This window comes from Leucoraja erinacea, chromosome 20 (assembly GCF_028641065.1).
Source record: "Leucoraja erinacea ecotype New England chromosome 20, Leri_hhj_1, whole genome shotgun sequence".
NCBI lineage: Eukaryota > Metazoa > Chordata > Chondrichthyes > Rajiformes > Rajidae > Leucoraja > Leucoraja erinaceus.
In genome coordinates this window covers 17735785-17760695 of record NC_073396.1, presented here as the reverse complement: position 1 = coordinate 17760695, position 24911 = coordinate 17735785, and the positions used below count along the sequence as shown (strand labels likewise).

The 24911-nt window shown below is 45.0% G+C and overlaps 1 protein-coding gene across 4 annotated transcripts in view; it reads right to left on the bottom strand.

Annotated features, from left to right (window-relative positions):
- Positions 1-399: 399 nt before the first annotated feature.
- Positions 400-24911, bottom strand: part of LOC129706847 (sodium/myo-inositol cotransporter 2-like) — a 36035-nt gene continuing 11523 nt past the window's right edge. For 3 of the 4 annotated variants that reach the window (XM_055651409.1, XM_055651407.1, XM_055651408.1), the window contains exons 5-18: positions 24639-24698; positions 24349-24453; positions 21482-21587; positions 20147-20227; positions 18461-18666; positions 18062-18197; positions 17868-17975; positions 16743-16893; positions 12704-12872; positions 9119-9334; positions 7361-7427; positions 4630-4713; positions 3118-3186; positions 400-687 (exon numbers count right to left, since the gene is read on the bottom strand). In XM_055651409.1, the coding sequence (XP_055507384.1) occupies positions 476-687; positions 3118-3186; positions 4630-4713; positions 7361-7427; positions 9119-9334; positions 12704-12872; positions 16743-16893; positions 17868-17975; positions 18062-18197; positions 18461-18666; positions 20147-20227; positions 21482-21587; positions 24349-24453; positions 24639-24698 (1770 nt within the window). In that variant the 3' untranslated portion in view covers positions 400-475. The remainder of the gene's footprint in view (positions 688-3117; positions 3187-4629; positions 4714-7360; positions 7428-9118; positions 9335-12703; positions 12873-16742; positions 16894-17867; positions 17976-18061; positions 18198-18460; positions 18667-20146; positions 20228-21481; positions 21588-24348; positions 24454-24638; positions 24699-24911) is intronic. The other variant, XM_055651410.1, reaches the window with a different exon arrangement.

The following is a 24911-nucleotide window of genomic DNA, read 5'->3' as shown; positions in this document are numbered from 1 at the left end:
TTCAAGTCCAGGCTCAGGCTGAGCCACTCAAGGACATTCACAGACTTGTCACAAAGCCATTCCTGCATTGTCTTGGTAGAAACATCTCAAGGATAATCAATGGAAATAGGATGAACCTAAGCTCAATTTTGAGTGTCATAGCAAAGGGTCTGAATACTTATGTAAATGTGATATTTCAATTATTTATTTTTAATTACTTTGGAAAAATTTCTAAACACGCTTCTTCATTCTGGGATATTGAGTGTAGATTGATGATTAAAAAAAAAGAATTTAATCCATTTTAAAATAAAGCTGTAACGTAACAAACAAAATGTGGAAAAAGTGAAGGAATCTGAATACTTTCTGAATGCACTGTAAATGCAAGTCATCCATTACCTTTCATGATTCAATGCAACAAAAAATGAAACAAATTAATTTTTTGACGTAAACCTTTCCTCTATTGTAAATGTAAGAAATATTGCATCATTCCATTTTTTTAAGCAAAGTAAGCAAAGAGAAAAACAGCAGCACTCAAGCACACAATTACATTAGCATTGATGAAATAGCGCAAATGAGGTTCCTCCTTGAACATGTTCACGTTGGCTGGTGCTTCGGGGTGTGCAGCACTCTCTGCTTCTTCATTCTTATCCATCCCACAGAACCAAAAAAGAAACGAAATCAGTTTTGGCCTTTGCTTGTCTGATCCACCTGCGAGGAAGAATGCAGCTTACTACAGAAAAACATTCAATAGTTCAAAGGCAGAAGCGGACAAAAAATAAAGATGCAGATGCTCGAATCTGAAACACAAAACAGAAATGCTGAAAGAGCTTAGCATCTGTGGAGAGAGAAATCAGTCGATGATTCAGCCGAAGCCACTTCATCGGAACTGAGAAAGAGAGAAAACATGTTGGGCTGTAAAAGAGAAGGTGGGGAGGGCACTCAGAGGAACAAAGGGAACAAATACAATAGGGTGAAACGATGGAGAGGTCAATAACTTTATCTGTGTGGAAACACAGGAGACTGCAGACGCTGGAAACTGGAGCAACAATCGTCTGGAGGAATCATTTTGGGTACAAAACCCTGAATCATAATTGAGCGAGGGGAGATAGCTAGTATAAAGAGGGAGGGTGAGACATGGCCCAGAGGTGATCGGTGAACTTAGGTGAGGGCTCTGGTTGAGGTGTTGAGAAAGGAGGCATGCATCAACGAATGCAATCAAGGCATAAAGACAATATGAAATGGATCAGGCAAGCAAGATAAATGAAAATCCTAAGAGATTCTACAGGTATCTCTTGGGAAAGGGCACAAAAAGATGGGTGGACCAAAAAAGGATCAGAATATTTTTGGTCCAGAATGAAAAGAGAAGGGAAAGGAATAGTACGTACACATGGCCTGATACAAAGAAGTTGAACTGTATATTAAATAGCCTGGCATTCCTGGCATTCCCTGTGTCCACCCACCTCCCTTCTCTGTTAGACTAACTTATTTTCTTAGTTCTGAAACCTGAATCATTAACTGATTTCTTTGGCCACAGATCCTTTTCACCTGGCTGAGCTCTTCCAGCATTTCGGACTTTATTTAGACTAAGTTTTGAATGGTCAGTTGATTTCCACTGGGTGGCGCAAACAATGGCTGCCTCGCCAACAGTCTGTCTGTCCTTTCCTTCTTTATGTTTAAATAGTATGTGTTAAATTATGTTTTTAGTGTTCTTTAGCTTGTTTTATGTAGGGGGCGGTGGGAGAAACTTTTTTTCTAATCTCTTACCTCGACGGAGATGCATTTTTTTCCATATCATATCTCCGTCCGCACTGTGGCCTAACATCAAGGAGTTGGTGGACTTTGCTGGAGACCAATGTTTGAGAGCTCCACCACGGGTGCCTACAGACTTACCATTGCAAGCTCCAACCGTGGGTGCTTGCGGACATAACGTCACTGAGCCCGCGGTCTCTGGTCTGACCGACATCGGGAACTCCAAGCCGCGGGAGTTTTCGACTGCCCCGATGGGAGGGTTTCGATCGGCCCGACGCGGGAGCTTCAAACGCCAGCTGCAAGAGCTACGATCGCCCCAACGGATGGTTCGACTGCCCCGACCGTGGGAGAAATAAAGGGGAAGAAGATTGGACTTTTTTGCTTTCCATCACAGTGAGGAATGTGGGGAATCTGTTGTGGTGGATGTTTATGTCAACTTCTATGTGTTTGTGTGTCTTGTTGCTTTTTTTTCGTATGGCTGTATGGAAATTCGCATATCACTCTACCTTATTTGGTACATGTGACAATAAAATACCTTTGAAACCTTTGAAAGTGCATCAGTCCTGTGAAGAATACAGTCTCCTGCTTGGCGACTGACCATATGGACAACTTGAACACCCTTAGGAATTGTTTGTATTCCAAATAGTGAGTTTTATTCACAGTGCATTAGGTGACAAAGTGTCCTCCATTGTCACTTCAGAAGAGGAGATCCTTCCAGAGTACAATCCTCACCTTGATCCTATGTGACCCATGTGATGAAGATTTAATGTGGAGTAGAATAAACAGTCTCACTCTTTCTTTGGTGAAAGCCTTTTGCACCTGCAGCAGATGTACCTTTAACATCCTGCTCGCTAATATACTGCAAACGTAAATTCAGAGAATCCCACTACAGGTCCTCCCCAGGTTACCAATGATGGACTTGTGCACAGCCTACACATACAAATGAGCATTTGGGAGTCTCAGGATGGATTTGGTGGCTGCAGCAGGGATGTTCTATTATATCATCTTCTGTTGTATGTGAACTCGGTTTGCGGCAGTATCTGAACGGTTGAATTAAACTCCCTGGTTTAACTAACGTTCTTGGTTGGCCGATGTTACCATGTAGGATACATTGCCGAGCGGCCACATTTCTGACATTAACTGGTCGGGAAGGAAATCCTGTTGTAACTTGGGGCTGACATGTATCCCACAATCCAAGAGAGCTGGGGGAATTGTAACCCAAAGTACAATACCCTGAAATTCACCCACACTAATCCTACCCTTAACCCAGGCTAAAAGTGAGCTAGAATTTTAGGAGCACGTTTCACACTACAAAAACGTAGAAATTGATTAGACATTATTAGTGCCTTATCTTTTAATATGAAAATGTCATCACAAACTATTCCTTACCAACTGAAATATGGATATGGCTCAAGTTAATGATTTCCACTGAATTAGCCTTATCTTCTTCAAGTTGTTCTGGATAAGTGTGAAATATGTTACATAGAACATGGAACAGTACAGCACAAGAACAGGCCTTTCAGCCAACAATGCCCACGCCACGCCAAACATGATGCCAAGTTAAACTAATCTTCTCTGCCTGCACATGATCCATATCACTCTGTTCCCTGCATATCCATGTACTGTATACAATACAATTTATTTATTGTCATTTGAACCTCAAATGAAGTTCAAACAAAATGTGGTTTCTGCAGTCATACAACAAGAAAAGAACCAAGACACACAACCAACACATTGTACAAAATCCCCACCATAGCATCTGCCTCCACCACCACCCCTGGCAGTATGTTCCAGTCACCCAACATTCTCTGTAAAAAACATACCACACATCTCCTTTCACCATTGCCCCTGTCAATTTAAAGTTACATCCTCAGTCAGGGTGGAAATGCCATTGAATGTCAATGGCATTTCCACCCTGGAAAAAAGGTTCTGACCGTGTACCTTACCTATGTCTCTCATTTGGAGAACTAGAGGATATAGGTTTACGGTGAGAGGGGAAAGGTTTCATGGGAATCTAAGGGGCAACTTTTTCACACAGGGTGGTGGATATATGGAATGAGCTGCCAGAGAAGGTAATTGAGGCAGATGTTATAACCACTTTTAAAAGGCATTTGGATAGGTACATGGATAGGAAAGGTTTATAGGAATATGGGCCAAACACGGGTAGGTGTGACTAGTTTAGATGGGGCAGCTTGGCCAGCATGGGCAAGTTGGGCCAAACGGCCAGTTTCTGTGCTGTATGACTATAATTTTATATACTTCTGTCAAGCCTCCCCTCAGCCTCTGATGTTCCAGGGAAAACAATCCAAGTTGGTCCAACCTCCCCTTATAGCTGATATCCACTAACTCAGGCAGCATTTGGGTGAACCTCTAAAGCACTCTCTCCAAATCCTCCCTGTAATGGGATGATCAGAACTGCACACAATACTGCAAATGTTTCCTAACCAAAGTCCTATAAAGCTGCCACATGACTTCCTGACTCAAGCCCTGACTAATGAAGGCACGTATACCATAAGCCTTATTTACCACTCTATCTACTTGTGTTGGCAGGGAGCTTTGGATTTGGACTCCAAGATCCCTCTGTACATCCTTGCCATTAATTATATACACTCCCCTTACATTCGACCTCTCAAAGTCCAACATCTCACACTTGCCAGATTAAACTCCATCTGCCATTTCTATGCTCATTTCCATAGCAGATCTATATCCCTTGTACACATTGACAACCTTCCATCAATTTTGCTGTAAACTGCAAAACATGCTAACCAGCCCATTTACATTTGCATAGTGGTCGTTTACATATATCACAACAAACAGATCCCTGCAGATCCTGTCGCATTAGTTGTCAATCCCGTTTCAAGCTAATTACAAGCTAAAGCAATTTGAGGGGAAGATTCCTACCTGTCATGACAGTGATGTCATTTGTATTGCTGATTTCCTCTTGGTTTTTTTGATCAGATCGTCTCACACCAGGTATTGGTAAATCTGGTGTAGGAAATATTCTGTTAATTATTATGAAAATGTTCTAGTAACATGCAATGCCTGCAACCCAATCTGGCTAAATAATCCATCTCTTTTCAAGAACATCCAAGACAATAGACGACAAACAATAGGACAATAGACAATAGAGTGTTTAGTTGTCAGATGCATTGGATATGAATTGCAACAATAAAATCTTACTTGTTGCAGCTTTACAGGAACATTAGATGCAAAACATTACGTATATAAATAAAAAATTATCAGTTATTCTAAGTAAACTAGTTTAGTTTATTATTGTCGCATGTACCGTGGTACGGTTATAAGCTTTTTGTTGCGTTCTATCCGGTCAGCGAAAAGACCTTGCATGAATACAATCAAGACATCCAGTGTACAGATGCAAGTTAAAGGGTATAACTATTAGTGTAAGATAGTGTTCAATAAAGTCCATTTAAAGATAGTTCAAAGATCAACAATGAGGTAAAAGGGAGGTTAAGGTTGCACTCTAGCTAGTGAGAGGGTGGTTCAGTTGCCTGATAACAGCTGGAAAGAAACTGTCCCTGAATCTGGAAGTATGCATTTTCAAACTTCTGTACCACTTGCCCAATGTGAGAGGGGAGAAGAGGGAGTGACCAGGATGAGACAGGTCTTTGATTATTGCTGGTGGCCTTGCCGAGCTGCGTGAATTGTAGATGGACCATGAAAGTGCAAAAGTCAAAGGCCTTTTGGTCCTTTTTTTAAAAAGCAGGACAAAGTACTGCACAATCAATCTGGCCAACACTGTAGAGCTGCTCCCACTCAGCGCCAGATACCTAGGTCCAATCCTGACTACGTGTGCTATCCTGCGGAGTTTGTATGTTCTCCCTTGGACGGTGTGGGATTTTTCCAGGTATTCTGATTTCCTCCCACATCCCTAAGAGATGCATATTTGCAGGTTAATTGACTGCTGTAAAATGCCCTTAGTATGTAGGACATAGAACTAGTTTGTGGGTGCTCGATGGTCAGCATGGACTTGTGGGCTGAAGGGTCTGTTTTCCACGCTGTATCTCTAACTAAACTAAACTAAGCTAAAGTAAACGAATGTCAATCATCAACAATGTGATAAAAGCAATCGTTACCAGTGTTATGAAGTGGCATTTATCATCAGTGACTGACTCCCCGATGCCCAGTTTGGGTTTTACCTGGACTACCGAGCTCTAGACCTGATCAGAACATTGGTCATGAATCAAAATGCTGAACTCCATGGGTGAGTGAGGACGATTTCTGGACACACAGGGCAGATGTTTGGCTTACTTTGGCATGAAGGAACCCTGGGAAAACCGAAGCCAGAGGGCATTGATGGGTCAACACTCCCAGCGATGGAGTCAGACACAAATGATGTTAATTGTGTTTGTCCAATGTCAATCTTCCCAGCCCAAGGACGTCACTGCACGGGTTCTAAGGCTATATCCCTGGTCCAACATCAGCTACTTCATCGATGACCTTTCTTTCATCGTCAGAACCGGGAATATTTGCTAATTATTGCTCAATGGTCAATTTCATTTACCACATAGCAAACAAACCAGTTCGTGCCTGTACTAGCACTAGCTATAAAGTGGCAAGTTATACTCACAGCACATCAGTGCCAGAAGATGAACACCTCCAACAGGAGAGAGGTTAGTTATCTACCTGGACCTTGCTCTTTCTCCCACCATCAATATCCAATATCATTGATCAAAGACTCAACTGAACGAGCACATAAAAGATGTGGCTTCAAGAGCAGGTCAGAGGCTTAGTATTCTGGAACGGGTAACTCACCTCCTGACATCCGAGGCATTGTCACCATTTGCAATGTATAAGCCAAGAGCTACTTTATGAGGGTAGCCTCAGAAATCTCCAAGAAGCTTGACACCATCCAGGATAAAACAGCCCATTTGATTGGCACCCATTAACCACTATAAAGATTCATCCTCCTACCTCTTTTACACAGGTGCACCATCTCCAAATACACTACAGTTACTCACCCAGGCTATTCCAGCCGCATTTTCCAAACCCACAATCACTACCACGAAGAAGGGCAAGGGTTGCTGGGGCATGGAAACACCACCACATTCAGGTTCCCCTTCAAGTCACAAAATGGGAATTATATCGCCAGTGCTTCACCATAGCCATTTCCAATTCCTTGAACTCCGTTCCCAACAGCACTATGGGAGCACCTTTACCAGAAGATCTGCAGGGATTCACATTGGTAACTCTCCCACCTTCTCAATGGCAATTACTGATGGAAAATTAAAGAAATTGACCATTGAGCAATAAACATTGGCCTCACCAGTGATTCAGTGTTACTGAAATATAGATGAGAGGAACAAAATCATTTTCTTCCTTCATCTCCCAGGGGAGTGGGAAAGCTTGGAAGCGTTGTTCAAAGAAGAGGCTTCAAGAAATTTTCCAAAGGACAGTAGTGTGACCTCCTTTCCTCCATCTACAACCTACCTGCTCACAACTGCATAAGTGAGAACTTTCAGTGTGACATGAAACTGGTCTTCAGCTGTCTCATGGGTCAGCTCAGTTGCAGTTGTAAGGCCTTTGTGCATACCAGTTCAACTGTCATGGTGGACTGTTGACCATTATCAAGGTGCTTAGTTCAGACCTGTGTATCCCTCAACCTCTGGCTTACCTGCTTCGGCCTGGCTTGCCACAGAGTTGACTTTGTCAGAATGGGTGAACCAGGTCAAGCGTTTAATCTGTAAAATTAAGGAGGAGCGGTTATGACACAATAGACAATGATATTAAACATGGTGTGGGAGGCGGCGCGACTGATATTTGCAGCGGCCCCTGCAGTCCGTCTGTCTTTTTTTATATTTTTGTCCTGTTGAATGTATAGTTTGTTGCGGTTTTTATATTGTTTTTAAATCTCTTCCCTGTACGGGGGTGACCCGACATTTTCCCTGTCGGTTCTCTGTTGTCATTGGGGCCTAGCACCGTGGAGCGGCCTCCAACTGGAACGATCTGGGGGCTCCAGTCGCGGAGCCTGCGGACTTACTATCGTGGGGCTGGCTGGCTTCTGAGCGTGGAGAGCTGTGGTGGCGCGCGGCTGCGACCCGACTCCGGAGCTCGGAGGCTCCAGCCGCAGGTCCGGTGGACGGTGACATCGGGAGCTCGCGGGTCCCTGGTGGGAGACCGTTTTTTGGAGCTCCCGCAACGGCAACTTCTCCTGCCCGAGTTGCGGGGTTGAAAATGACCCAGAGCGGGGACTTACATCGCCCGGCACGGGACTTGCCATCGCCTGCCGGGGGCCCCAACATCAAGACCTGGAGCGGGGCCTTACATCGCCCGGTGCGGCCTTAAAGGCCACGGGACTTGCCATCACCCGCTGGGGGCTTTAACATCTGGAGAAGAATGAAACAAAGGGGAGAGACAAGACTTTGCCTTCCATCACAGTGAGGAGGAGATTCACTGTGATGGCTGTTTGTGTAAATTGTGTTGGTTGTGTGTCTTGGTTCTTTTCTTGTTGTATGACTGTGGAAACCAAATTTTGTTTGAACTTAATTTGAGGTTCAAATGACAATAAATAAATTGTATAATTGTATAATGATTCGAGCTCACCATAGCATATCAATGTTAAAGGAATGCATTAGTGGTCAGATGCAATATGTGCATGATTGCAATCTGTGCGAGTCATTCCCACTCACCTCCTCACCCCATTCCCCAGGGTGGACAGCTGGGCATAACCCCCCCTGTAGCACTCTTTGATTTCAGAATCAGAAAGGATGTACATGGAGCTCCAGAAACTCTTATACAGATGTGCGGTTTAAAGTGGCATTGTGGTAGGCATTAACATTGTGCATTGAATGGCCTGTTCCTATGTTGCTGTATCCTATGTTCAATGAAAAATGAACTGGAACTTACCTGTGTTAGACTCTAAACTATCCACACATTTACCTCCCACTCTCCCATTCTCATTTTTTTCCTTTAGTACAGTTCAGTTTAGTTTATTTGTCATGTGCGCTGAGGTATAGTTAAAAGCTTTTTGTTGCATGCTAACCAGTCAGCAGAAAGACAATACATGATTGAACATACCTTTAAGATGTTTCCATGCTGCATGTCTATAATAAACTAAACTCAGCAACACTCCTTCGACAGCACCTTCCAAACCCATGACCTCTACTAATCAGATGGTGGTGCGCAGCAAAAACATGGCACACCACCATCTCGAAGTTGACCTCCAAGCTACATACCATCTTGATTTGAAAACGTATCACCATTTCTTCAACATCACTGTGTCAAAATCCTGGAACTCCTTTCCTAACACCATTCTGGGTATATCCCCAACTCAATAATGGCAGCAGTTCAAAAAGACATCTCACTACCACCTTCTCAAGGGTAATTAGGGCTCAGCCTGCAAAGCCCACAACTGTAAATATGAATTCCTTACCTGCTCAGGGTGCGGAGGCTTGGTGCTGAGACTGATGGCCACCACCATGATCAGTGTGAAGACAGAGAGAAGGATGGAGAAGTGGAGGTAGTGAACGTGTTTGGTGATCAGTGGCCGGTTGTCCAGCTGACCACACAGAGGCTCAGGGTAAATAAAATCCAGAACCATTCGACAGCAGCCGATCAGGACCCCCAGGAGGAGGCCCCAGAATGCACCCTGTGCACAGAAAAGGGAGACAAACGAGTGGATATTGAGTGAAATACTCACACGCTCCTCCTCTGCAGGATCATTTGCAAACATCACAAACACAAAATTAAATTGGCCGAATAATGCAGAAGTCTGAGATGCACTGAGCCAGGGCTTGGTGTGTGCTGCTCACATCAATGGGCTGCAGCTTCAAGCCACACTCCAGTGCCTGGAACACAACTCTTCAGCCCAGTGTGTTCCAGTACAGACCAGCAGGTGTGCTCCACTATCACAGGAGAGAGCAGAGGAGGTTTCCATTGTTCACTGAAATAGATTATCTCGTTACTTTGTGTGGGGGTCGCAGTGAAAGATCAGGACTCACACTCCTTATATTACAACCTTACAGTAACAATAAGCTGAGTGGAAGTTTAATGCTCTGGTATTTTATTTCATTCTTCACATGTTTAAATTATAATGTTTTATTTTTAATTGTCTACTCTGTCGTGTTGTTACTTGCGAGCAGAGCCCCAAGGCAAATTCCTTATATGTATACATATTTGACTAATAAAATGCTATCAATTCAAATTCAAGTTTGAGCACCAAGGAGATGACAGAACTCACGTTAACTTTTGCCTACTAGTTCTCACATGTGCATGGCATGGGTCATGTTCACTCACATGTTTCTCAATCTCAGCACTTCCTTCACCTGATCCTCATTACAAGATCAATGGTCAGTTTCTCTCATTTGCATTGTCACAGTTTGGACCTCATCTAAAGCATGAACAAAATAATAAGGTAAAGCAAACTGCAACAACATAAAAAGGCCCAAATCTCCTGGACACTACTGTTTGTTACAGAATTCGCAGGAGCTTATCACAAATCTACTCGCGAAGAATCCTTAAGCAAAGAAATTGGAGATGTTGCAAAGTCTGAAATTAAAATAGAGAGGTCTGGAAATAGTCAGCGTCAGCCAACATCCATGGAGTTAACATTATAGATTGATAACTTTTCACCACAACTGGTCAGATATGATACAAACTGGAAAGACTGGTTATCTGAAATTGCAAAGTTTAATGTTCTGAGGGCTACGATGCTCTCAGTTGGAAGATATGATGTTGTTCCTCCAACTCAACCGGAACCTCAAGTGAAACAGTATAAAAGGACAGCCAGAGTGCATGGGGTTGTGATGAACAATTAAGAGGAGTGGTAACAGGGTCATCCTTGTGGTTTGGATGGAAGTTTGAGAGATTAGATTAACATGGCATGCGAGCATCCTGACTGTGAAAGACTTGATTAAGGGGAAAATAATATCTCATAGATAGTGATCTAGAAAGTCCCATCGTCAGAACAGATACAAGGAAACATGAGAAACTGGGAGACTGAAGGGAGGGAGGGAGGATAACGGTCAAGGTGGCTGTGGAAATGTATGGGCCTGCATTGAAAGTTAGTAGATAACATTTATCCCCAAAACAGTGATGGAGAAGTTAAGAAGGAAAGATCCATCTGTTCACCATGTGAGCAGGATAGAAACAGGCAGCAAAGACAATGAAACTGAAATTCTGTATGGGAGCAGGAAGCAGCTCCAATACAGTCATCAGTGTGGCAGATAAAGTGGTGAGAAAGAGGGTTTGTATAGGACTGAAACAATGATATTGCATGGTCCGCAGAAAGAAACAGGGAAAATTTGGGCCGATGTGTGTTTCCATAGCTACACTTGTGATCGGGAAAAAGTGAGGAGAAGTTGGTCAAGCAGACGAAAGACAATGGTTACAGGAAATGGAGGGATGATTACTTGGGCCTCTGGCTAAAGAAGAATTGAAGTGTCCCTCTGCCACCCAGTATAGGTTGGAGATGCTGAAGGTAGAGAAGGACTGGACATTCATGCCGAAGGTGATTGGTATCAGGAATATCGATAGAGACGTCACATATGTCTATGTTCTATGTGGCAATGGATATCATCTTCCTAAGTATTATTCCACATCCTGAACAGATACTGCATGTGAGGCTGCTAAAGAAGATGAGAGCCCATGGTATTAGAGGGAAGATACCAGAAAGCTGGCTGAATGGCAGAAGACAAAGATTGGGAATGAAGGGGGATTTTTGTAGTTGGCTGCCTGTGACTAGCTGTGTTCCGCAGGGGTCAGTGCTCAGGCCACTACTCTTCATGTTGTATATCAATGATTTGGAAGAGGAAATTTAAGGCTTGGTGGTCTAGATGGCGGATGATACGAAGATAGTTGGAGGAGCAGATAGTGTAGAGAAACCAAGGACTCTGCAGAAGAACTTGGACAGGTTGGGAGAGTGGGCAGAGAAGTGGCAGATGGATGATAGTGTAGCAAAGTGTGCAGCCATGCATTTTGGTAGTAGGAATAAAGGTGTAGACTATTTTCTAAATGGGGAGAGGATTCAGAAATCGAAGCTGCAATGGGATTTGGGAGTGCTGGTGCAGGACTCATAAAAGTTAATTCACTAGTTGAATCAATAGTAAGGAAGGCAAATGCAACGTTAGCATTTAATTGGGAAGGTCTAGAAGATAAAATAAAAACAGGGATATAATGCTGAGGCTTTATAAGGCACTGGCCATACTGCGTTTGAAGTATTGTGAGCAGTTTTGGGTACCATATCTGAGGAAAGATGAGGTGGCATTGGATAGGGTCCAGAGGATGGTTTACGAGGATGGTTTCAGGAATGATTGGGTTAACATATGATGAGTATTTGATGGCACTGGGCCTGTATCCCACTGACGCTGGAGTTCAGAAGGATGAGGGGGGTCCTCATTGAAACGTACCAAATAGTGAAAGGCCTGGACAGAGTGGATGCAGAGAGGATGTAGCCTCGGAATAAAAGGATGTACATTTTAAAAGGAAATGAGGAAGAAATTATTTAGTCAGAGAGTAGTGAATCGGTGGAATTCATTGCTACAGAAGGCTGTGGAGGCCATGTTATTGGATATTTTTAAAGCAGAGATTGACAGATTCTTGATTGGCAATGGTGTCAAGGGTTCGAAAAGGGAGGATAATGGGGTTGAGTGGGAAAGACAGATCAGCCATGATTGAATAGCGGAGTAGACTCGATGGGCTGAATCTGCTCCTATGACATGAACTTATGCTTGCTGGAATTAGACTGGAGCTTTATGTGGGTATAGACAATCTGTTAAGTGCCCAGATTATGAGAACATATTCAGTCCTCAGGACTGTGCAATCAAGAATTTGGGCAGGACATATACCAGTGTTGACCCTGCTCTATCCACAGAGGGAGTGCAAGAGTTGACCATGAGTCTGCTCAGGCTCTCTCCATCCCTCCCAGAGGACCAGGCCTTCCAGAGGACCAATACTCGATACATTGCTGACATTTTCAATCTAACAAATAATAACAACTGAAGATAAAATAAACACACACCATCTCATTTGTCCGTCTCCAGAAGCATCCTGCAATGAAGATCACTGCCACCGGAGGCTGCAGGTAGGAACTGATGGACTGGATGTACATGAAGAGCTGGCCACCTTGGCTCATTTGCACTAGAGGAATCCAGAGGACAGACAGCACCACCAGAGCCAGCACAAACACCCTACAGTGCAGTCAAAAGCAATGTGAACATTAGTACACTGGAGCCTGGCTTATATTCATGACAGTCCTGAAACCTGACACCCCGGTCTCGTTGCATCTCCCCTTTTAACCTCACATTTATCCACATTATACTGCATCTGCCATGCATTTGCCCACTCACCCAGCCTATCCAAGTCACCTTGCAGCCTCCTAGCATCTTCCTCACAGCTAACGCTGCCTCCCAGCTTTGTGTCATCTGCAAACTTGGAGATGTTGCATTCAATTCCCTCATCCAAATCATTAAAATATATTGAAAATAGCTGGGGTCCCAGCACTGAGCCTTGCGGTACCCCACTAGTCACTGCCTGCCATTGTGAAAAGGACCCGTTTACTCCTACTCTTTGCTTCCTGTCTGCCAGCCAGATTTCTAACCACATCAATACTGAACCGCCAATACCGTGTGCTTTAAGTTTGTATACTAATCTCTTATGTGGGACCTTGTCGAAAGCCTCCTGAAAGTCCAGATATAACACATCCACTGGTTCTCCCTTATCCACTCTACTAGTTACATCCTCGAAAACTTCTATAAGATTCGTCAGACATGATTTACCTTTCATAAATCCATGCTGACTTTGTCCCACTTGCCTGCACTTGGTCCATATCCCTCCAAACCTGTCCTATCCATGTACCTGTTTAACTGTTTCTTAAACGATGGGATAGTCCCAGCCTCAACTACCTCCTCTGGCATTTTGTTCCATACACCCACCACACTTTGTGTGAAAAAGTTATCTCTCGGTTTCCTATTAAATCTTTTTCCCTTCAACTTGAACCTATGTCCTCTGGTCCTCGATTCTCATACTCTGGGCAAATGACTCCATGCATCTACCCGATCTATTCCTCTCATGATCGTATACACCTCTATAAGATCACCCCTTCTCCTCCTGCGCTCCTTGGAATAGAGACCTCAACCTCTCCCTATAGCTCACACACTCTAGTCCTGGCAACATCCTCGTAAATCTTTCCTCAACCCTTTCAAGCTTGACAATATCTTTCCTATAACATTGGGCCAGAACTGAAACAATATTCTAAATGCTGTCTGAAGTCAAGCCAAGTCAAGTCAAGTTTATTTGTCATATACACATACGAGATGTGCAGTGAAATGAAAGTGCCAATGATCGCGGACTTTTGTGCAAAAGACAAACAACCAAACAAACTATAAACACATCCATAACACACATATTCTTTTACATAATAAATAATGGTAGGAAAAACGTTCAGTAGAGTTAGTCCCTGGTGAGATAGGCGTTTACAGTCCGAATGGCCTCTGGGAAGAAACTCCTTCTCAACCTCTCCGTTCTCACTGCATGGCAACGGAGGCCTTTGCCTGACTGTAGCAGCTGGAACAGTTGCAGGGGTGGAAGGGGTCTCTCATGATATTGTTGGCTCTGGAGTTGCACCTCCTGATGTATAGTTCCTGCAGGGGGGCAAGTGAAGTTCCCATAGTGCGTTCGGCCGAACGCACTACTCTCTGCAGAGCCTTCTTGTCCTTGGCAGAGCAATTCCCAAACCACATGGTAATGTTCCCGGACAAGATGTTTTCCACCGCCGCTGCGTAGAACCACTGGAGGATCCTCGGAGACACTCTGAATTTCCTCAATTGCCTGAGGTGGTAAAGGCGCTGCCTTGCCTTACTCACGAGTGCTGAGGCGTGTGATGCCCATGTCATATCCTCGGAGATGTGGAGTCCCAGATATTTAAAACAGTTCACCCTATCCACAGGATCCTCATTTATCCTCAATGGAGTGTACGTCCTCGGATGATGTGCCCTCCTAAAGTCCATGATCAGCTCCTTCGTTTTTTTGATGTTCAAGAGGAGGCTGTTATCCTGGCACCAGAGTGCTAGATCAGCCACCTCCTCCCGGTAGGCCTTCTCGTCGTTGTCTGAGATCAGGCCCACCACCACAGTGTCATCAGCAAACTTAATTAATGAGTTGGAGCTGAACCTAGCCACACAGTCATGTGTGTACAGGGAGTACAATTGGGGGCTGAGGACGCAACCCTGGGGCGATCCTGTGCTCAGGGTGAGGGACTTCGATGTATTCCCTCCCATCTTGACTACCTGGGGCCTGGCAGTGAGAAAGTCCAGGACCCAGGCACACAGGGAGGTGTTGAGCCCCAATTCCATTAGCTTCCCGGCCAGTCTGGTGGGGACTATCGTGTTGAAGGCTGAACTGTAGTCTATGAACAGCATCCTCACGTAGCCCCCCTTCTGGCTGTCCAGATGGGAGAGAGTGGTGTGCAAGACCTGGGAGACCGCATCGTCCGTGGACCTGTTCGGACGGTATGCGAACTGCAACGGGTCCATGTTCCGAGGGAGGAAGGCGCAGATGTGTTTCTTCACCAGCCTCTCAAAGCATTTCATGACTACCGAGGTAAGGGCCAACGGACGGTAGTCATTCAGACAGGCTGGGGAGGCATTTTTTGGTACCGGTACAATGATGGATTTTTTGAAGCAGGCAGGGATCACGGACTTGTCCAGGGAGAGGTTGAATAATGTAGTGAGCACTGGAGCTAGCTGCGTAGCACAGGACTTGAGTACTCGCCCCGAGATGCCATCGGGGCCTGCAGCTTTTCTCGTGTTCACCCATGTCAGAGCCCTCCTCACGTCAGACAGCGAGAATGTGTGCACATCCTCCCTTCAGCTTCGGTAGCCAGCCCGCTGGCGGTATTGTCGATAGTCGGCAGACCTGGAGTGGTGTTGCCCCTCTCAAAACGAGCATAATAGTAGTTCAGGTCATCAGCTAGAGAGGTGCCGGCACTTGCGGATGAGGGAGGGGTGCTCCGGTAGTTGGTTACAATCCGTAGCCCCTGCCACAGGCTTCTGGTGTCCTGCTGCTTCATGTGTAACTCCATCTTGTCTCTGTACCTTCTCTTTGCGTCCTTCACCGCCCTTCACAGTCGGTAGGACTCTGCCTTGTAGACGTCCATGTTTCCTGATGCCAGGCCCGAGTTGTAGGCAGCGGTGCGAGCATTCAGGGCCACACGAACAGACCTGTCTACCCACGGTTTTTGGTTCGGAAAGGTGCTTACCCTTACCGTGGGGACGATGTTGTCGGTTACTGTTGCGATGAAGTCCGTGACTGCTTCCGCGAACTCACTGACGTCACTGGAACTTGCTTCGTCTTCACCAACGTCTCATGCAATTGCAACATGACCTCCCAACTTCTATACTCAATACACTGACTGATGAAGGCCAAAGTGCCAAAAGCCTTTTTGACCACCTTATTACCTGTGACTCGATCGAAAGAACCATGCACCTGTACTCCTAGATCCCTCTGCTCTACAACACTACCCAGAGGCCTACCATTTACTGTGTAGGACCTGCCCTTGTTCGACATCCCAAAATGCAACACCTCACACTTCACTGTATTAAACTCCATCAACCATTCTTCCGCCCACCTGGCCAAACGATCCAGATCCTGCTGCTTGAACAGTTGGGCATGTGGGCTGAGCAAACCGTTAATGGAGTTTAATGCAGATAAATGTGAGTCTAACCAGGGCAGGACCTCCTGGCAGAGCTCTGGGGAATGTTGTAAAGCAGATGGATCTAGATGCCTTGAAAGTGGCATCACAAGTAGGTAACTTAGTCAGGAAGGTTTTGACACATTAGCTTTCACCAGACAGGGGATTGAGTAGAGAAGATAGACTAACTCAACGGGTCAGGAAACATCTCTGAAGAAAAGGAATACGTGAGGTTTCAGGTCAAGACCCTTCATCAGACTGAGCCTCTTAGTATTTCTGTGTATTGATTAGAATCACAGAAGAGGTTCAGGGTTATGCCCTTTGTTCATGGACTAAATATCTGTCTCCCAGCAACTCTTCATTTTCCTACCTGCCAACAACCATGAGCTCCCACTCGGAGCAGAGGGGCCGGAGGTGATGCCAGATATCCATTGTAAATAAAGTGCTCGCGCTGTTGAAGATTGAAGTGAGTGAGGACATGAGAGCAGCAATCATGACTGACATCATCAGGCCACGTAGTCCTGCAGTGGAAGAGTGCAAATCAGAAAAGGTTAAACCAGGTTCCTGAGTTGTAGCAAGACTGATAGCACGTTCTCATGTCGAACTAACCCAGTGAGCACTGCCCACCCACCACCTCCACCTCTGGCTTATTCCCTGGGAATCAGTCAATCTTACTTCACTATCTCCACATCCCCCTGTGCACAGCACAGTATTGGCTGCTCCTCGGAGGCTGTTTGATGGTTACACATGGTCATGGGCTTGTGTGCCAATGCTTTGGCACCATTGGATGTGAAGAAACTGCTCAGACCTAGATGTTGCAATAAATCCCAACTCCTGGCAAATGGTATAATGATCATGGAAATGGTTTCAGGAAGAGAGGGACAGACAAATTAGAGGAATATCAGAACAAAGAGGGAGGGAAAGGATTAGAAAGACTGTTTGCTCGGCTCTAGGAAGGATATGATTAAGCTCGAGAGGGTGCTGAAAAAATCCATAAGAATGTTACCAAGGCTGGAGTGCTTCATCTATGAGGAGAGACTGGATAAGTTGTGACTTATTCTGAGGAATGATGAAAGCTGAGGGGTGACATTGAGGTATGTAAAATTACAAGGACCTAGATTGGGTGAATGGTCACAGTCATTTTCCAAAGGTAGGGGAGTCGAAAACTAGAGGGCATTTGTTTAAGGTGGGAGGAGAAAGACTTGAAGGGGATCTGAGGGTAAGTTTTTCTCACTTACGGTGGTGGGTATATTGAATGAGCAGTTGAAGGTGGTGCAAGAGGCAGGTACAATTACAATGTTTAAAAGTAATTTGGACAGATACATGGATAGGAAATGTTTAGATAGGTGTGGGTCATATACATGCAAATGAGACTAGTTCAGCAAGCCAGTTGATCAGCATAGACTGAAGGAACTGTTTCTGTGCTCAATTACATTATGGTTCTGTGGCTGGGTAGGATCGAATGACCTAGATCTCTGCTGCATGTTCTACGTACCTCCTGGCATTAACTCCATTACCAACTTCGGGTAGGCAATGTCCGAGCAACCAACTGGGTTACCGCAGATCCTACGGCAGGTTTCAGCATCAGCACAAGCCACCTGATCTAAAACAAGAATGAGAATGGGAGTGAAAGCTTGCTGAGCTGCAGGACCATGGCGCCTGGGTAATCTCCAATGGTTCCCCGCTTACCTGTAAAGAGCACTCTGCTGACCATGCCTGGGAGGACCATTACGAAGACAGGCAAGACTTTCAAATAGGCAGCAAACAAGGAACCACCCTTGGCATGGAGGAGTGTCCTGGCAGACAGGGACCTCTGGACAATGACCTAATGTTTGAGACAATGGAAAAAGATCAACAAGTGTCAACATGCTGGGAACACGAGCCTGCCAATTCTGACCGCCGTGGGGGAGGGGCTCAGGAAGCTCATCTACATCTTCATCCCTTGTTGAACTGATGATACACAGCAGGTATGGATGGAGGAACCAATGTAATGTCAGGAATAGCAACAGAGTTTGGAAACACCAGGAAGGAACAAAGTTAAGGGAAAAAAGTTAACCAGGATTAATATAAGAAAGCAGAAGGTGATACCTGGTCTGTGCACCAATACCAGATGGAAGGGATTGTCATTCCAATCAGTACACCCGGCCAAGGGAAGTCAGAGGTCACAGGATCCCGGAAAATGTGGAAAGCGTCTTTTCTTGGATAGCCACAGGTGGTGTTGAGGTCACGAACACTTGGAATGGCATAGAAGTATGTCTCCTGCAGTGCTGAGTAACCTCCAATTTCATTGAAAGCTGTGGAACAGAGAACTATGTCACTGGGCTTGAAGAAACTTAGTTGCATATCCAACACTGCTTCATGAAATAATCAACTTCTCTTTGATGTTTTATTTTACAGCTTTTCCTGCAAAGAGTGTGCTTTAGTTCCACAACCAATTAGACCTCATTCTCTGAACCGAGGCCTCAGGTCTACCACCGCTCTCTGCTCTAATCCTGGAGAACCCACAAAGAGGAGATGATTGCCTGCGAGAAGGAGTGATGAAAGTTTATTTGCCTGGTTCCTAGAAATAATGGATTTTCCAATGAGGAGAGATTGAGTAAGTTCCTTGGAGTTTAGATGAAGAGGATATCTCATGAAGGGCTTTGAAAGGGTGAATGTGGGAAACTACCTCTCCAGAGGAAGGGGCGTGGAGCCAAGAGAAATAGATGATGACAGATTTAGGTTGAAATATTGAGAAAGGTTGGGCCTTGTGAGTTGACGGAATTATCTGCCCAGGTAAGGGATGGATTCTGATTCACTCACATCTGGAACAACAGAGGGGGAGGGGATCGATTAATGTGCTGGATGGACAGAAAGAGAAGGTTTACTATAAAACTAGATAGCAGAGTGGACAGTTTGAACTGGTTCTGGGGTCTCATCTTCTTTATATTCGGACAGCATTTCCAAACTTGAGTTTGGAGCTAAACCAAGAAAAGTGAACATTGAATGCAGCAATACGAGGGTATACGACAGCATAACCAATTGTTGCTCTAAACAATGTGCTTGTAATATTCTGCATTAAATAGCTGAACTAAACAGCTCGCATTGGTGTGGAGCAGCCCTGTGAAAGCCCAGTACAATGCAGGGTAGGCAACTTTCCAATAAGCTGAGGCAGAACACCTCCTCCTCCTGATCATCCCTGTAACAAACATCATTGGATGTGAGCATATGTTCACTGCACCCATGCTGAGTGGAATTGTGGGGCACACCAGATTAGAGAAAGGGTAAGCAATGGGCACCCCCACCCACCATGAGGGCACAATCAGTCAACATGGGACTAAAGCCCCATCACAATCATTGGTCCTGACCAATGCCCATTCTGGTGTTCTCAGGGAGACTCTAAATTCATTTGGTAAGGCTAGTATACTCTGTATGCAGAGTGCACCATCTACAAAATGCGCTACAGTCGGTCACTCTGATTACTCTGAAAGCATCTCCAAACACACTACTGCAAGTTCCCCTCCAAGTCACAAACTATCCTGACACATAAATATTTTGCTGATCCTTCACCATCACTGGGTGTAGATACTGAAACTCTCTCTTCCACAGTACTTTGGGAACATCTACACCAGATGCACTACAGGTCCAGGAAGAGGATTCACCAACGGCTCCTCGAAGGGAATTAGGGATGGGTGATAATACTCTCCTGCAATGCCCATGTCCTGAAAAACCCTTCAAAGGATGTCTAAATTTGATTTGGAAATGGCTTTGAATGTTCAGCTGAATTCCACTCACCGTATCCCATGAGAATCAGAGCCCCAATCAGCATGATGATGGTCTGGAGTGCATCAGTATATATCACTGCTGCTAGTCCACCTGCCCAAAGAAATACAGAAATAACCTCTACCCAATGGTGTAAACATCACTCGCCATAGCCAAAGGGAACGTTAGTCATTGGGTGATGGAGAGCAACATCACGGCAACTGGCCCTTCGACCCACTGGCCATCACACACTCATTATTATTCTAATTCTACCCTAACTCATTTTATTCTCCCCCCATTCTATCATCTCCCCCAATCCACCCCTAGATTCTACCACTCATCTACATGGCTGTACGATGGCAGCCTCGCCAACAGTCTGTCTCGTCCTTTTTCTTCTTTTGTTGTATTTAGTCTGTTGTTAAATGGATGTTTTAGTGTATCTTTAGTTTTGTATTATGTAAAGGGTGGACGGGGGGGGAAACGTTTTAAACCATATCCTCCAAGGAGATACAACTTTTCTGTATCGTATCTCCATCCGTGCTGCGGCCTAACATCGTGGAGCTGGCGGCCTCTTGCTGGGGATCAACTTCGTGAGCTCCAACCGTGGGGGCCTGCAGACTTAACATCGTGGAGCTTGCGATCCCTTTGCCAGGGATCGATCTCGGGAGATCCAACCAGGGGAGCCTGTGGACTTAACATCGTGGAGCTCGCGGTCCCTTGGTTAGGGACCAACTTCGGAAGCTCCAAGCCGCAGGTGCTTCCACCGCCCCGATCGCGGGAGCTTCGTTCACCCCGACACGGGAGCTTCGATCGCAGATGGTTCGACTGCCCCGTCCGCAGGAGAATAAGGATGACAGAAGATAAGACTTTATTGCCTTCCATCACAGTGAGGAAAGTGGGGAGCCGCTGTAGTGGATGTTAATGTTAACTTTTATGTAGTTGTGTGTCTTGTTGGTTTTTTGGTACGACTGTTGGCAAATCAAATTCCTTGTATGTTTACATACTTGGCTAATAAATTAATTACAATACAATATATATTAAGAGCATTAGAACCAATGGCCAATTAAACGATCAACCCATACATCTCTGGGAAACCATAGGGAGAAGGTGTAAGCTCCACACAGACAACACCCAAGATCAAGTTCTAACCTGGGTCGCAGGAGCTGTGAGACAGCAGCTTCACCAATGTATCAATGTGCTGCACATAGTGGCTGTTGACACAATACAAGTTGCCAACTGGGAGAGGTTGGAGTTGAACTATTGTGGTACTGGTCCTGAGTTATAGACCTGCAACAGGATGCTATGGTTTTGACATGCAACATCATCACCCTCATCTAGGAAAAGATATCCCCAGTGGCACAAACCTACCTCCAACAGTGTAGAGGGTGGTGATCGCCAATAACCCAACCACGGCGATGTACAAATCCCACTTGAGAGCTTGTTGTATAAAGATAGCTCCTGCATAGATATCTACCTGGGATAACACATCAGCACAAGATTCATCAATCAGCAGTATATTATCCCACACCCAGCTACAATCACACCCACGTTGTGAGTTACGGTTAAATGTAATGTGGGTTATACATCATTTTTATGAAAAGATGCTCAGTGAATCAAGCAGCATTTGAGAAGAGAGAAAGGTACATTAAACAGTACAGCACGGAAACAGGCCCTTCACCCCACGATGTTTGCACTGAACATTATGCCAAGTTAAAATAATCTTCTCTGCCGGTATGGGATCCATATCCCTCTATTCCCTGCATATCTGTGCCTATCCAAAAGCTTTAAACAGCACTATTGTATCTGCCTCCACCACCTGTGACAGTGTGTTCCAGGTGTCCACCACTATCTGTGTTAAAAAAAACTTGCTTCATACATTCTCTTTGAAACTTTGCCCATTTCACCTTAAACCTATGCCCTCTCATCTTTGACATTTCATATCTGGAAAAGGATTTTGACTTCATATTCTATCTATGCCTCCCATAATTTTCTATAGTTCTATCAGGTCTCCTCTCAGCCTTCGATTATCCTAGTTTGTCTTATGCACCATCTCCAAAGCCTCCACGTCCTTTCTTGTAGTGACTATAACTGCATACAATACATCGAAATGAGGCCCAACAAAAGTCCTATAAAACTTCAACATGAGCCTGTGACTCTGATACTTAATGCCCGTGAAGGCAAGCATACCATAAGCCTTTTTTAGCACTCTACTTGCGTTTCCACTTTCTGGGAGCTACGGACTTGCACCCCAAGATTCTTCTGTACATCAATGTTCTTAAAGGTCATGCCATTAACTGTATAATTTGCTCCTACATTTGACCTCCCAAAATTCAACACCTCACCGTGGTCAGATTAAACTCCCAAGTGCCATTTCTCCCCCCTTTTGTGTGGCAGGTCTATATCCCGTTGTATACTCTGACAGCCTTCCTCACTGTCCTCTACTCCACCATTTATGGCGTAGTCTGAAAACTTACTAATCAAACTATCTATATTTATGTTGTATGCATATATCAGAAACAATGGAAGTCCCAGCACAGGCCCTTGCAGGACTCCACTAGTCACACACCTTTACTAGAATGACACCCTTCTACTGCAACCCTCTATCTTCTATGAGTAAGCCAGTTCGGAATCCAAATGACCAAATCCCATGCATCTTAATCTTTTGGATCAGGCTACCCTGAAGGACTTTATTAAATGTTCAAGAAGGAACTGCAGATGCTGGAAGATCGAAGGTACACAAAATTGCTGGAGAAACTCAGCGGGTGCAGCAGCATCTATGGAGCGAATAATATAGTTTTCAGCATTACAGCACGACAATTCCAGAGACAGAGTCCAATGTTGACAATGGGGTAGAGGTAAATTGCCTTGCACCCTAGCTTATGGAAGGAACATTCGTAAGCTTGCAAACAGAGGGAAGAAACTATTCCTGAGTCTGGTGATGCACGCTTTCATACTTCTGTATCATCTGCCTAATGGGAGCAGGGAGAAGAAGGAATGGCCAGGGTGGGACGTCTTTGATTATGTTGGCTGCTTTTCTAAGGCAGCATGAAGTGTAGATGGAGTCAATGGTGTCTGGTCCGTGTGATGGACTGGGCTACATCCACAACTCTTTGCTATTTCTTGCAGTCCTGGGCAGAACAGTTTCCAAACCAGGTTGGAATGCAACCCGACAATATGCTTTCTGTAGTTCATCTGTAGAAGTCTGTAAGAGTCATTGGAGCCATGCCAAAAAACCTCAACCTGAGGAAGTAGAAACGTTGGCGTGTCTTCCTGGCTCTCGCATCAATGTGGTTGGTCCATGACAGATCATTGGTAATACTTGAAGCTCTCAACCATTTCCACTTCAGCACCATTGATGCTGATTGGGGCCGGCATTCAACCGAGCTTCCTTAAGTTAAGCTTCGATAACTAGCTCCTTCATTGAGGGGGAGGTTGTTGTCCTGACATCATGTTTCTAGGTTCTCTACTTCCTGTACTTCGTCTCATCATTGTTCATGATACAGCCAACTACACTGCTGTCATCTGCAAACCTGTAGATGGAGTTAGAGCCAAATCTGGCCACACAATTGTGAGTATATAGGGAGTATAGTGGGAGACGGAGAATGTATCCTTGCGGTACTGGTGTTGAAAATTATAATGGAGAATGCGTTGTCACATCTTCACTGATTGCTGTCTGTGGGTCAGAACATCAAGGATCCAGTGACGGGGTGGGGGGTTGGAGGGTTAACTCGTGATCTGAGAGTTTAGAGATTAATTTTGGATGGGTTTATGATGCTAAAGGCAGATCTATAGACAATAAATAGGAGTCTAACATTGGAGATATGTTCTTCTGAGTCAGAAGCTGGAACTTCAGTTCCAGACCAATTACTTAAATGCAAAAAAATTGGAAGATTTTCATGTGTTAGTGAACAAAAGCCATTTTACAGATGAAAGGCCTTAGATAATACAAATGAGCCCATGACATTGTGTTGAATAAAATCAGTGCAATTACCGTTTTCAGTGTTGGGTACATACTTAATGCTGCTGAAACAAGTCATGTGGTCAAAGTCACAGTCCTGTTTCTGGGATCCCTGTACACACACGGCAGCTACCAAGCTTCACTCATTTCCACTGGGACATCATGTCACAGTGACCTGCTTTGGGAGGCACTGTGGCTTTTAACAGCTTTGCCCCCATTCAATGAGCCACCTTCCCACAGGGCCTTCAAATTGGTCATTTCAAAATACTTTACTCACTGATATCTTTGTAAATATATAGATGAACAAATAGAGAATTGTAATAAAGAGTCGGATCCTTCGACCTCCAAATCGCTTTAGTAGATATTCAGGCATTGTGGTGACCTGCAGAGAGAAGATATGTTCATCATACTGTTGCACAGTTGAACTATCATGCTGGCTCAGAGGTTGGAGGATGAGGGCTGGAGGGCGGTGATATGGGATTGAGAGGAATGTGACGGCAGGTGTAAACAGGACATTTCCTGGTGACGGTAAGGGTTAACTTGTTGACGAAACATGGGAAACATTACCTCAGCTGCAATGTAGATGGGAAGGAAAAACCAAGCCAGCAGAATCAGAATGACCATTCCCTGGAGAGAGAAGTACAGAGAGGTAACGGCAGCAGAACCAGCGCAAGTTGCCAGCAGTGAGAGTCAGTGCAATCAACCAGCCCCCTCCACCTCCATTCCCTTCACAGTAACCGAACACCCCCAAACACGGCACCACTCAATAACTATCCGTCCCTTCCAGGGACCACCTCAGCTGCATCACTGTCCTCCCCACAATCCCCCCCCCCCCCTTCC